Here is a 15,005-nt window from a genome sequence, read left to right as displayed (position 1 = left end):
TTAAAATAAACTTAAAAGAATTGATATTAATTAATCGCATTATTATAATTAAATTAATAATGACTGTTATAAAATAAAATGTATTTAATTACTCTTAAAACGAAGTCCTTTCTTACGAAGAAAAATCCGCCTATTGATACGCCAAGAGGCATTCTTCCAAATCTCTTCATAAAATTTAATATCTGAAAATAAATTCATTCGAAAATATCACAAATGTTTACTTGTAATTTTGAAAATAAATTTTTAATTATTTATGATTACCTTTAATTTTAATACCAGAGGAAGTTTTGCAGATGAAATTCTTCCAATCGCAATAAAATTACTATATATCTTTGTTTAAAAAAATAAAAATTTAAGCATAAAAAACATAAATAACTATATGATACAATAATTTTATAAATTCAATAATAAAATTTTAATAAATTTCTTATAATAAACATTAATCATAAACATCTTGATTGATTAGAATTTCTTATTTTATAAATTTTACTTTATTTTTTATTCTTTAAATTATGTTATTATTTTATAAATTATTTTATACGATTAGGGTCAAGGGATTAATAGGTTTTGATTTATAATGCTCGGGCATTTTGAATAATTACTAAAATCGCCGCGTATTATAGTATATATTGATTCATTGATTAAATTGACCTGTATTAATTTAGTCATTTATTAAATTAATCCTGAAAAGTTAATATAAGCATATAAATAATTGAAATAATTATTCTGCATTGCTAGATTATGTCTAGATTATATTGGAACTATTACATCTCTGAATAATCGACCAAAAGATAAAAGTAACGAGATACTATTAGAACTACAAAATTCAGAATCGTCTAAAGTTAAGCGAAGTTCTTATATTACACAATTTAAATATTGCATGTTAAATAATGCAATATGCTTTTTAAAGCAAACTGCCAAATTTATTTGGTATTTCGCTCTAAGAAATCTGACAGGAAGTTGAAGCACAGAGTATCCGAAAGTTAGTGTTTCTAAAATCTTTTTGTTTAGCCCACCAGTGACACCAAAATGTTGCATCACAGTATCTTATCAAACCTGTCAACATTTTTTGTTCTATGTAAACTAATAAAGACTTTTTTTTTCGATTTCCGTCATTGGTTCCATCAGACAGACAACAGAGATCTGAGACAAAAGTTTCCGTTCTTCACCATCAGATTGATGGTAAAGAATGGGAGTCGAACTTTTATGGACAGACTGCCTAATTTGTGTAATGATAATCTGGAATAGATCATTATTATGCAAATTCGAAAGCTGGCCCATTACCTTTATTGTTCGGAAAACGAATGTGCTCAATATTTTTATTTAGTCAGAAGCATTTAAATCTATTTTCTTACCATTGAAGTTAACCTAGACATTAGAAATGCAATAACGAGAATTCCGATAATTAATGCTCCGGGAAGAAATCCAAGTATTATTTTCAGGATCCAATCCATTTCCATGAAAATAATCGCATAACAAAACAAACAAATAATATAACAGAAAAACAAATACATTACAGCTGCTAGATCACTAAATAATTTATTTATGTCTTGAAATAATTCCCATACTTCGGTGTGTCTGTCAATCATATTTTCAATTATCTTCTTCAGTTGCCGTGAATTATCATGTATGGTATCTATCTTATATTGTATGTATTGAAATCTTTTGAAAAGTAAAAATATTATTGGATACACTAAGGAAATGAGAGTTATTATTTGTCCAGCAACCATCACTGCCCAAATCATGTAAGATGTTGAACACATTAGAGCAACCGTTGGTGAATTAATCTTTGTCATTGCAGGATATATAAATAAATCAAGAGCCAGTGAAATTATTATTCCTGCAGAAACAAATACGAATAACCAACAATAGTTCATTTTTTCAATAGATATCCAGAATTCCGTTTCTCTGTTGCATGCGCTTTTATTTCCCGTCCAATGTATTTCGTGTTTTCGAAATATAGATGATTCGAAAGCGAAGTATAAGCCAATAAGAAAAGTTATAATTTTCATAATAAACGAGCCGTCGTCATAAAGTTTATTCCATCCAGCACAGAACGAGTTGTCGTCAATTAGAATCAGAAAGAAAAGTAACGTCATTATCCACATGAAACATTCAAACGCAATTGAATAAATGCGAAATAATTTCAATTTATAGACTTGTTTTTGTCGTTTTTCATTAGCACAATCGCATTCTAATATGGTGTTTAAACCAAATATTCTTCCTATTTCGCTTAGAGGATGTATAGCACAAATTGGATTTACCACTTTTCTTAATTTGGATGCTTCATCCATGGACATGCAAGAATTGCAATATATTTATGTTCAGAGTACTTAGTAGTTGATTTAGTACTTGATTATCTATATTTATTCTTATTCAACTTAATATAATAATATTGTTTTGTAACGTAACTGTTGCGACAGAACTCCTATCTTATTTCTCCCCTAAGAAAATAACTAAGGAATTGAATTTCTAAGCAGTCAATTTTCAATAAAATGCATTTATTGATTGAATTTTTCAGGCGAATGTATATTGACCAAGAGACAGTTGTTTATTTTATGCGCAATACTTTAAATAATAACATTTAATGGTCAATTTTAGTCGTAATATTGATCTGACACAGCATTCATTTGAATATTTACGTAACGTAAAACTGTAAGATGAACAACTAATTATTATCATATCATTCTAATTAACAAAATATTTATAACTGACATATGATGAAAATTACAATTATAATTATTAATTCTAGTTACTGTAATTGTTTTTAAATTGTTTGTTTACGCTTTTAAAATTATTAAAGCTATTGTAAAGAATTTGTTAAACTTTTTATGCAATATAACGATAAAATAATTCTAACAGAATGCATTATATACAAAATATTGTATATGAAAAGTTAATTCTCATAGTATATATTGTATACTGTATTATATAGCTTTTTATTTTTAATTCTTTCTGTCCTGAGGGAACTAAGGAAAAGGGCCTTTTTTTCGCAAGCCCATTATGGGTCCGTCCAGGCCCACAATGGTGGTGAAGGACGGGGCTCAACATATTTGGACGGACCATCCCCGAAAAATTTTTGGGGGATTTTTCGATCCGTCTGGATTCGATTCTGGGTCCCTAGAAGCGGTAGGCTACCATATTGACCGCTCGACCATCCGGCCATTGCAATATATGATTGAAACAGAACTATTAGAAAAGCATATTATCAGTGTTATTATTACTTATTACGTGCGTGGCTGAAAAATAGGGTTATAAGAGAGGCAAGATTTCACGTAAAACTTAAAATACAATACTAAAATATTAGATTGAAATTTCTGTAGTAATTTCGCTATGAAATACCTCGTAAATTTCATATCGCGATATCTGTTTATTGTTTTAAGTTATATTATGCATAACTTGGTATATATGAAGAATGTAAACATTTCAATGTTTACTTTAAAAATATTAGTTCGATATTATTGCATTTTATTTTTCACTAAAGAATTTACTCCTCTGTCGGAAATTTTGAATTTTTGAAGGTGAAACGCCCTCTGTTGACGATTTTGAGTAACTATGTTTTCGCGTACTTTGGTGTTTTGCGCCAGTTAACACGTGTATTTACATCGATTTGTGGTGTATATAAGTTGTCATCGTGAGTTTTTGACCAAATAATTTGAATCCTTATGTTTATCATTAAATAAACACATCGATTATTACATTTTTAAAAGAAAGTGTAAAATAAAAATTTTACTTTCATATGTTTAATTTTACTATAAGAAAGATATGTAAAGTTTTGTATTAATTTGCTATGCAAATAATTTTTTCTCGATTCTGTTCGAGTTCTTCGAAGTTGTTTAATTCAAAAAACGCCATTCATTTGTTAATTAATCGAAAATTCAACTGGAATTGCCAGGTAATAACTATCGACGAAAGCACATAATATATAATACTTTTAGTAATGTCTTATTTTTGTATGGTTTATATGTTATGTACAGTAAATGGCACACCCAGAAGGGAAGCCAAGGGGCCTTGGCACCCTCCAAAGAAAAAGGAGATATCAAAAAATGTTTCCTAATTAATATTCCTTTTTTTTTATATTGTGTTGTGCCTTCTATTTCTATACTACTAATGAATTAGTAGTCATGTAAGGTGGGAATTTTATTGAATTTGCATTGGAAAGTTTTTTTATTACTACTCTTCTTGAGATTAAATCCTGAGTGCACCATTAGTTATGTAAATATAAAATGACTTATGTGTGTTTATATAAAGTATATTAAGTGTTAAAATAATGCTTATGATTTCCGGTAGAAGTTGCTTTTAAGTTGCTACTGTATATAAGTTAACTTATGTACAGTAGCAACACAAGTCATTTTATATTTACATAACTAATGGTGCACTCAGGATTTAATCTCAAGAAGAGTAGTAATAAAAACTTTTCAATGCAAATTCAATAAAATTCCCACCTTATGTGACTACTAACTAATTCATTAGTAGTATAGAAATAGAAGGCACAACACAATATAAATATAAAAAAAAAGGAATATTAATTAGGAACCATTTTTTGAACAGAAGAAATCATAATTGAAGCTAGTTTTAGAACATTTATTTATATACTGTACATAAGTTAACTTATGTACAGTATATAAATAAATGATCTAAAACTAGCTTCAATTATGATTTCTTATGTTGTTTCTCCTGTGTTTTTTGTAACAACAGATTTATTGTTAATGGATGAAAATAATGTTTTTAGATCCCGTCTGTTATGAGCCAGAGTTCAGAAATTTTCAAAGACCAAAGCGAATTATTGTATATAAGTCTAGCTCTCCCCGCGTTTCTTTATGCAGCGAGAGTGTAGCGAAATGACATCACGAGCAGTGTTGGCCAATTAGAAACCAGTTTCAGTGTGTTCGCTGTAAAGCGCTTCTCGAGCGCTGCATAAAGAAACGCGGGGTCTCTGAAGTGGAATACTCTTTCTACTTTTAACTGTAATGCCTGAAAATGGCTAGTTAACCAAGCCAAAAATGTTATCATTATTTTAAATTTTATTACTGTTAAAGATGTATTAATTAATTAATTAAACTCAGTAATCACAGTGGCTAGTCACCTGTATTAATATGTTGTATATAACTTTTGAATAATTAAGATAGTAATATAATTACTTTATTCAATTATATAAATAATAACATATATTTTATAATATATTGTATATAAAGTCAGTTGCTTTTTATTATAATTTTATGCATATAAAATGTGTGGTCAACTGTTGGTAGATTCAAAATCAGTTATCAATCAGATCTTCATTGATCACTTACTGAATTATTTTATTTATTTTTACTATGTATAGAGTATATAAATTGTAAATTTATTTCTTAATTAATATAATAAATATATTTTAATTAATTACAATAATTATAATGAAATTATGTATACTTTATGTTAGGGGGACTTTGCTCCAAGCTTGCTTTGTTCACTCACCCCAAGGGCCTCTTAGACCTCTTATTCTCAATATAGAATGTTTGTAACAAAATTTTTATGATTTTCAATTCTCAGTGCCACCATTTCTAATGTTTTTTGGACATATAAATGTAAAATTTTAAACTAAGTATTACATATATATGTATACAATAGATTTAATAATGATGATATTTCTGTTTGATTTAAAAATTCTCTGAAATTGAGTTCTTACACTCAATATATCTTTAACAAAACAAGATCTTAAGTTACATTCCAAATATAATTGGTTAGAATATTAGAACATTTTAAAACTTATCCCAAATGTCAAGAAATGGAATATGCATCTCAAATATAGCTAGTACTGGAAAAGGCATGACAATATTATATTATATCAATATCTTGTAAAATTGAAAGCCTAAACATACTTTTGAGAGTAACTGTAGTTAATTAATTCTTCAATTACAGAAGTATCAAGATACATTGTTAAGAATGTGTTATGATTTGTTCTTTGTCTTTTTGTTGTAAAGTTTTGTCTGCATTTTTAAAACAAATTCTTTACTGCTATGTATTGTTTTACTGCACTGTATTGTTAACATAATGTTTGAAGTATATAGGAAGATTGTATATGTTTCTGTTTTTGAAGTAATTGTTTGCTAACTGGACTAACTTGAATATGTTGAGTCCCATCTCTCTTCATCATCACTCCCATTGTCTGTCTGGTCAAACCCAAAATGAGCTTTAAAATGGCTCTCATTTAATGCCTACGGGACAAACATTATAAAAACAAGATAAGTAAAATGTAAAAGAAAACAAAAAAATCTGTAATTCATTTTCTTGAGTACTAATATTGTATTATATTATGTAAGTTGAAAAAATAAAGCTAATTCAAAATAAATTATTTATATGATTAGTTAATCATATAAATAATTAGCTTTACTTTTTCAATGATGATTATAATAGTATAAATAGTTATATATAAGTGTCCTAATTTTTCATTTATAATTACAGTAATAAGAAAATTAATATTGGTGTTTAAATTTTTTCTGTAGTAAATATCTTGCTTCTTTAGATTTGCTTAATATATGGATTATGTTGTCATTTTTTATTGTCATCAATATAAAGATTTATTTAAACTTTGCTTGTTTTTTCTTTAGATGGCAGTAGATAAATTTGTATCGAAACATCTTGAATTACTTAATATTGAACGTGATGCAGAAGTGGAACAAAGCCAGTAAGTAATATTTAACATAAAATTTAATAATTCCATCACTTTCTATTGTTCTATGATAAGTTTGTTTTCATTTTCAATATGATTACAGTATAAGGTAGTTAACATTAGAAGCACCATACTGGTCAATTTGATTGGAACACGATGTTATTAGCTTCTTAAATTTAACATTTCTTTACATGCAATTGTACTTTTATAATTTTTATTGTTTTTTGTTCTAGAATAGATCTCTAAAACATTTTGACAAAATTTTTAATAATTAACAAGTATACACATGTTTACCAAAAAGTGCTAATCACAAATGTATGATGTCTGTGTGTGTGTGTGTGTGTGTGTATCTCTCTCTCTCTCTCTCTCTCTACAACTGGTTACCTTGGGGAGTAATTTACATGATTGTCTTAAGAGATTAGCATTAAAAGTCTGGCATTTATATCAGTCAGTATAGATAGTTGAATTTTCAAACGGTATAATGGCAACAATGAATAGAAAATGACAACTTAGGATTGTTATTTACAATTATTGCAAAATGTTGATAAAGGGGATTCTGATGGTGAAGTAGAAGAAAATTTTCAGCACAAAAGCAATGAATTAGTGAATTTCTGTAGTATAACCTTTGAAAATGATAGTGACTGTTAATGATAGAGATCAATTTTCTCTCTCCTGATCCTTCTACAGCAAATCACTGTGGCTAGAAGAAGAATCTGAAAAATTTAGAAATAAATATTAATTAAAAGATAGGATTGTTTGGGAAGTTTTAAGCCTGAAAAATTCAAGCAGATTTGATGGGATAAAACAATATGAACAATTTGTCAAGTTGCCTCTCAGGAGGTCTTTCTATAGGAAACTGATTCTTATTTAATTGATATTATATTTATTTATTTATTATTCTCATGAAGAAAACCCAGAAAATTTCAAAGCAACCTCCTGAGCATGAATTTGTGACCAGCAACTAGTATTCAGTTGTTTTATCCACTTGGCCATTAGTGATGAAAATCTCTTCAGTTCCATCACCAAGAACATTTACAATGTTTTCTGGACTACAGGCTGCACTGTTAAAAAACCAAATATTTATAAAACATTTTGTTTGATATACTGCATGGACATTACGCCACAGTGAAAATGTTTAAAATAATCCTAAACTTTCAATAAATGAATAATGATATTGAGAACATTGAATCACTAAAAAAAGTTTTATTTAGTACCAGTACACAGAAAATAAATATACCATATATGTATACATAGCAAAGGATTAACCTTTTTTCCTTCACTCAAAACCTTCAAAATTGCTGGCTTCACTATTGGAGATGAATAGTTCTGTCATTTTTGCCTCTAACAATTTGTTATTTAATTCAACATCTTCCACTTCCTCATCTTCTGAAAAATTACAGGATGAATAGGATCTTAGCCCACCTGACCTCCCCAAAATTGGTCTCCAGTTTTGATATGTACAAAATATATGGCCTGGGAACTGAAAGATCATTGGAAAACTCTAGAACAGTTGTTAATTAAATTGATTTGGTCCAGATGACCTGACTGACAGATATATGACTTCTTTCTCTCTTTCTCTCTCCCTCCTTCCCTCTTTTAAAACCAGTAGCCTTGAGGAGTAATTTATATGATTGTTTTTAAAGCTAATAACTGTATTTCTCACACCTGGGCTGTTGTTTTACAAAGGAGTTTGCAGACCAATACGTGGAATTGAATCCAAACTCAAATGCAGCTCAGGTGGCACGATTGACTTTAAGGTGATTGATAGCGCTTAAATGTTTTATTGTTTGTTATACTGTATATTTGATAGGCTGCATTTATGTTTTAACCACTAGTTTTTCTTTGATAAGCCGTGGCGTAACATCCTGAAAATACAGTAACTGTTGGAATCAAATGGTGCAAGTGCTGAGTTCAAAAGCTCATTAAAGGAAAATATGCACTAACACATCTGTACAAACTTTCACAAAATGCAAGAAACTTGTATCTGAACATTGCATATTCAAAAGAAATATCTATTGTATGATGTTTAGTTTTAAATGGAAAATGCATAATTACAACTATGGCTATAAATACAAATAAAAATTTTAAAACAAGTAAAAATTAAATAACTTGTTTTAAAACAAAGGTTTTATTAAGCTTGCATTGTTCAACCAATTGTGCTGTGTCAATTATTCAAAATAATAAAAATTGTGATTGACTTTTTTTTTTTTTTTTTTTTTTAATAAATGGGACATTTTTATACCACTCATATTGACTGGAAATAGTGCTTTTAGGTAAAACAATTTTATGGCATTTCTAGCATTAATTTGGCAATAATTCAATAATCCAGAATTGTTCGATGATAATCTGGCATGTTAGTATTCCATGAAGGATTTGTTTGAACATGTTAGAGCAAGTCATAAATTTTTTGTTCTTGTAATGTGGACAACTGATGTATTTTCTTTTCCATGGGCCAATTCAAAGATAGTATTTATACATTTGAAAAACAAGTTTTTTATACTCAGAGCATATGTAACTTTTGAGAACCATGTTTATATAGTACATGCCAGAGAAATAAATATTTTTGCACATAAATCATTATAAATGTTGATTTTGTGAAATAATAAGTAATGATTTTTCAGCATTTTGGTTAATCTTAACACACTATAATCATACACTGTTTCATCTTTGGATTGATTAAAGAGCATGTGTAAACAAATCATATGCATAGAGCAGTATGCAATGATACAAAATGTACATTGATGTCATGATGTAAGTGTTCAATGATGTCAACATTCAGATCATATATAACTTATTAAATATTGCAAAATTACAAAAACACTCAGTAATCTGACATTTTCAGTAATCCAACTCTAGTTTTACCTCGCATCTGATTAATTAACTTTGTATATAACTTTTATTTTTATGCTGTATTTCTTCAATTCTAAGATTTGCCACAATTTTAAAACTGAATTTTAAAATTATATTTTTATGGAGAGAAATTTTTAAACAAATTTTATTAAGTTTTGTCAAGTTTCAATTAATTAGAAAAAACAATATAATATGTCGTGAATTAGGTGAGTGATGGCCATCCCTTTTCCAAAGGTATGTCAAAATTGGATTTGAAATTTATTAATTCCAATCATGAGTCAAATATTTAATTTGAATAATTAAAAATAACAAAAAACAGCTCACGGTTTTACTTTAATTAACTTTTTAATCTGTATGATAAGAATAAGAATAGAACATAAATGCAAAGTTTCTTTTTTAAAATTAAATAAAGACATGAGGTTGGAATATCAAATATTCAATAAAAATTTGAACAGTCTAATAAAATAAGATGCGTGCAAGATTATTAACGACAATATAAATCCTCAAGTGTAAAGATCTTTAGAGCATCCACAATGTGAATTGTTTAAATAATTCTATCTATCAATATAAATGCAGAATATTGATAGTAGGGGTATTGCAGGGGGAAAACAACACAATATAAAGATTTTCCCATAAGAATAACATTCTTTTGTCATAGCACGACTTCAGTAATCTAGTATTAGCCTAAAAGGGCATCTAACCATGCCCTACTACTATTTTTAAAAACATGAATTTGAGTTTACTATTGGCAATATCCTCTTGATGTTCTGCTACCGGAACTTGGAACATTCTAGACTTGGTTCCAATGTACATTAAAGTTGTTCCTGATAATAGCTTCTGCAATGGAATTGGATAAACTCCTGATTTTTCATATATGGCAACATTGTCCTTAGCATTACATAACAACCTATGTAAGATAGGCTGGAGAACAATTGGTAAAAAGAGGCCATGAGTTCTGAAGAGATAGGCTATGCATAAAGATAAAGTGCCCACATAAGGAGTTGGTGGAAGAATAATGCAGCAATCTTGTTTATTAGAAAGGAATGTCTGAGGATATATCAGTTTCCTAATGCAGTCGAGGAAATACTTAAATTTTGAAAGGGAATAAATAACCTACCCTTCATCCTACATCTGATATAATTTGCATCTCTTTGTTTACATATATTTGAGTGGATGGAACTAAGAACACTGTATATATGAGAGCCACAATAGCAGAATTTACAAAGCATGGGGGCTGGAAGGCAGTAGCATGGACAATTTGTGGTAATGTATCAACTTTGTGGTGGACAGAAAACATAAGTCCAGCAAGTATGAGTAAGTCTAAAAAGTGATGAGTGCCTTGTTCTTGCTCAACAGAAAAATTAATTGTTCTATAGATAGAAGATAACATGTCTAAAAGGTCATACAACTCTTCCTCGGAGCCATCCCAAGCAAGCAGGATAACATCTACATAATGCAGATATAAGAGTGGGTAGCTAATAGCCAACAGGGAACTAAAATATCTAAATTCAACATTCCTCATGATAAGTTCTTCAAGAGCAGCAGAGAGGGTGAGACCATAGGTACATCATGCTTCTGCTTGTAAATGGTGCTGTTAAATTGAAAATAATTGTTCTTCATTATATGAAAAAAGTACTTCCCTCAAATACAATACCTTTGGTATGGAGTGACCAGTGCAAATTGCCTTATTTGTTAGAATAAGGCAATTTGCAAGCATTACTGCATCAAAATGTGGTACAGACGGATACAAAGATACCACCTCAATCTTATAAAATCAATACTTGCTTGTGGGAATGGAAGCATGGTTGGTCTACTTGATAGATCATTATTGTTTATTGATTGTATTATTGATCATTGTTTATTATTGTGTATTATTGATTATCAAGTGCATTATTGATCATTGTTTTTGTCTGTATGATACCACTGATTGTAAAAAGCATCTCTGCTGTAGATAAGTAAAAAAATAAGTAAAACAGTATATCTTAGAATTAAAAATATAGTACAGGTAGCCCTTGGTTTATGCCATCTCAATTTACGCTGATTCACAATAACGCTGCTGCGCAATTTGCCATTTTGTGGTTTAATTCCCCGATTTTCCCTATGCTAGACTGATTTTTCATTTCAGTGTTGATGTATTTACCGAGCTGCTATTTCAATATTTAAATAATATAACAATTGTAGATAATGTTCTCTTGTAAATTGTATTATCAAGAGAGTTATAGAAATCTAGAGGAAAAACATTTAATTATTATTCCAACATTATTATATTTAATGTTTAATAAATTAAGTATAAACATAAATTGAGTAATTTATTACAAAAACAATAATAGAATGTGATCTAATGAATAAAGTATTTTTTATAGATGCATGCAAACTGGCATTTCTCTTGCTAATTTGCAACGAAAAGGGATTTGTATATCAAAGTTACGTTTGGGATCATGTCATACTGGTTTGTTTGGAAGAAGTATTTGTGTTTTTGAACCATTTACTCCTGGTAAAACATTTGAGGCTCATGGCTTTACAGCAGGTAGTTTAATTTACTTTAATTTTTTACAATTTTTAAATATTAAAACGTTAAATTTAAATTTTAAATATTAAAATATTTAACATTATATAATGTTATTTTTATGAAAAATTATTTCAGGTGATATAGTTGGAATAGTAACATCTGGAAGTGATGACAACAGAGAGACAATTGCCTCTGGTGTTGTGTCTCGTGTTTCTCAAGCAAATATAAGTGTGTCTTTTGAAGAAAAATTTGATTCTCTTGGAATAGAGGATGATGTTCAATACCACATTTGCAAGTTAGCAAATGAAGTAACTTATAAAAGGATGAAGAGGTATTTTAAAAATAAAAATAACTGCTTTAATTTTTTAATGATTTTAAGATGAATTTATGAATGAAAAATTGTATTGTTAATGAAAAGTACTATAAGTATTTAACTATTTGTTCTGTATTTCATTTAGGGCTTTGTTAAACCTCAAAGATAATGTAAATTCATATCAACTAATTAGTGTACTGTTCAATGAATGCAAACCATGTGATAATCCTCAAATTTTAAATAAAGGTAAAATTAATTCATTTTATTTTCATAAAGAATGCATCTTAATCTTATTTGTTCAAAATTTTTAAATAATAGAAATTCCAAAATCAAATAATGATATTTTGATATTTAATAGTAAGATTTATGTTTAATTGATGAAATTTATGAAAAATATTATTAATAAAATTGGCTAATTCGTTATTGCATGAAACAATATACATATTACGGTAGAGCGTCATTTATCCAAAAGCTGGTTATCCGAAACGTCTGTTAACCGAAAGCATTTCAGTCGGCAAATTTAAATTTTTGCTAGTGCTGTGGCGCTGCAATCTTTGGCTATATCTTGGGCTACTCCAATATTTTTTTTGTTGGTGTGTGTGTTTTAGCTGACAGCCCTGGCATTTTTGTGTGGTGTTTTTCTGAGGACTGTGTGTCATGCTGAATTGAACGTTTTTGATACTAGATCAACTTGTAAAGTATATATTTTTTGGTTTTTATATTTTTCAATATATTTATTTCGTTTGTTAAAAATAAAGAAATAATTTTTAATGATACAATAGCCACGATTATTATTTTAAAAAGTTTACGTTAAGCTTAACATTGACGAAAATTCAATGCGAAGCGACATGCAATGGAGAAAAATTTCATCATGGGATAGGTTAATATATTTTTTCATACATAACCGATTATCCGAAAAATAAGTTATCTGAACAACCCGTCCCNTAGTAGGGGTATTGCAGGGGGAAAACAACACAATATAAAGATTTTCCCATAAGAATAACATTCTTTTGTCATAGCACGACTTCAGTAATCTAGTATTAGCCTAAAAGGGCATCTAACCATGCCCTACTACTATTTTTAAAAACATGAATTTGAGTTTACTATTGGCAATATCCTCTTGATGTTCTGCTACCGGAACTTGGAACATTCTAGACTTGGTTCCAATGTACATTAAAGTTGTTCCTGATAATAGCTTCTGCAATGGAATTGGATAAACTCCTGATTTTTCATATATGGCAACATTGTCCTTAGCATTACATAACAACCTATGTAAGATAGGCTGGGGAACAATTGGTGAAGAGATGGGCTATGCATAAAGATAAAGTGCCCACATAAGGAGTTGGTGGAAGAATAATGCAGCAATCTTGTTTATTAGAAAGGAATGTCTGAGGATATATCAGTTTCCTAATGCAGTCGAGGAAATACTTAAATTTTGAAAGGGAATAAATAACCTACCCTTCATCCTACATCTGATATAATTTGCATCTCTTTGTTTACATATATTTGAGTGGATGGAACTAAGAACACTGTATATATGAGAGCCACAATAGCAGAATTTACAAAGCATGGGGGCTGGAAGGCAGTAGCATGGACAATTTGTGGTAATGTATCAACTTTGTGGTGGACAGAAAACATAAGTCCAGCAAGTATGAGTAAGTCTAAAAAGTGATGAGTGCCTTGTTCTTGCTCAACAGAAAAATTAATTGTTCTATAGATAGAAGATAACATGTCTAAAAGGTCATACAACTCTTCCTCGGAGCCATCCCAAGCAAGCAGGATAACATCTACATAATGCAGATATAAGAGTGGGTAGCTAATAGCCAACAGGGAACTAAAATATCTAAATTCAACATTCCTCATGATAAGTTCTTCAAGAGCAGCAGAGAGGGTGAGACCATAGGTACATCATGCTTCTGCTTGTAAATGGTGCTGTTAAATTGAAAATAATTGTTCTTCATTATATGAAAAAAGTACTTCCCTCAAATACAATACCTTGGGTATGGAGTGACCAGTGCAAATTGCCTTATTTGTTAGAATAAGGCAATTTGCAAGCATTACTGCATCAAAATGTGGTACAGACGGATACAAAGATACCACCTCAATCTTATAAAATCAATACTTGCTTGTGGGAATGGAAGCATGGTTGGTCTACTTGATAGATCATTATTGTTTATTGATTGTATTATTGATCATTGTTTATTATTGTGTATTATTGATTATCAAGTGCATTATTGATCATTGTTTTTGTCTGTATGATACCACTGATTGTAAAAAGCATCTCTGCTGTAGATAAGTAAAAAAATAAGTAAAACAGTATATCTTAGAATTAAAAATATAGTACAGGTAGCCCTCAGTTTACGCTGGCTCAATTTATGCCGATTCACAATAATTCGCCACTGCGCAATTTGCCGTTTTGTGGTGTAATTCCCTGATTTTCCCCGTGCTAGACTGATTTTCATTTCAGTGTTGATGTATTTACCGAGCTGCGATGACGTTGATGAGCAGAGATCTAATAATCACATAATTTGACTCTTGAATCAGCAAACCATGCTTTATGGTTTGCTGATTCAATAGTCAAATTCAATGGCACTAAAAGTGGATTAACCTAATCATTTACTATCCACAAAGCACAAATTTGCTTAGATTAATCTCATTTAAACAAAATCCTACTATACATG

The 15,005-nt window shown here is 29.3% G+C and overlaps 1 protein-coding gene across 2 annotated transcripts in view; it reads left to right on the top strand.

The window, feature by feature from the left end:
* Positions 1-3,567: 3,567 nt before the first annotated feature.
* LOC111620513 (DNA-binding protein SMUBP-2-like) overlaps positions 3,568-15,005 on the top strand; it is a 55,349-nt gene continuing 43,911 nt past the window's right edge. Inside the window, exons 1-5 of one of the 2 annotated variants that reach the window (XM_023362440.1) lie at positions 3,568-3,895; positions 6,591-6,667; positions 11,866-12,029; positions 12,147-12,342; positions 12,470-12,570. In XM_023362440.1, the coding sequence (XP_023218208.1) occupies positions 3,791-3,895; positions 6,591-6,667; positions 11,866-12,029; positions 12,147-12,342; positions 12,470-12,570 (643 nt within the window). In that variant the 5' untranslated portion in view covers positions 3,568-3,790. Of the gene's footprint in view, positions 3,896-6,590; positions 6,668-11,359; positions 11,458-11,865; positions 12,030-12,146; positions 12,343-12,469; positions 12,571-15,005 lie in introns of those variants that run through there. The other variant, XM_023362441.1, reaches the window with a different exon arrangement.

The sequence above is a fragment of the Centruroides sculpturatus genome, unplaced genomic scaffold (assembly GCF_000671375.1).
Source record: "Centruroides sculpturatus isolate CEXI.00-Female unplaced genomic scaffold, Cexi_2.0 scaffold265, whole genome shotgun sequence".
In the NCBI taxonomy this organism is placed as follows: Eukaryota; Metazoa; Arthropoda; class Arachnida; order Scorpiones; family Buthidae; genus Centruroides; species Centruroides sculpturatus.
The sequence above is the reverse complement of the archived record's forward strand: the minus strand, read 5'-3'. Positions and strand labels throughout refer to the sequence as shown.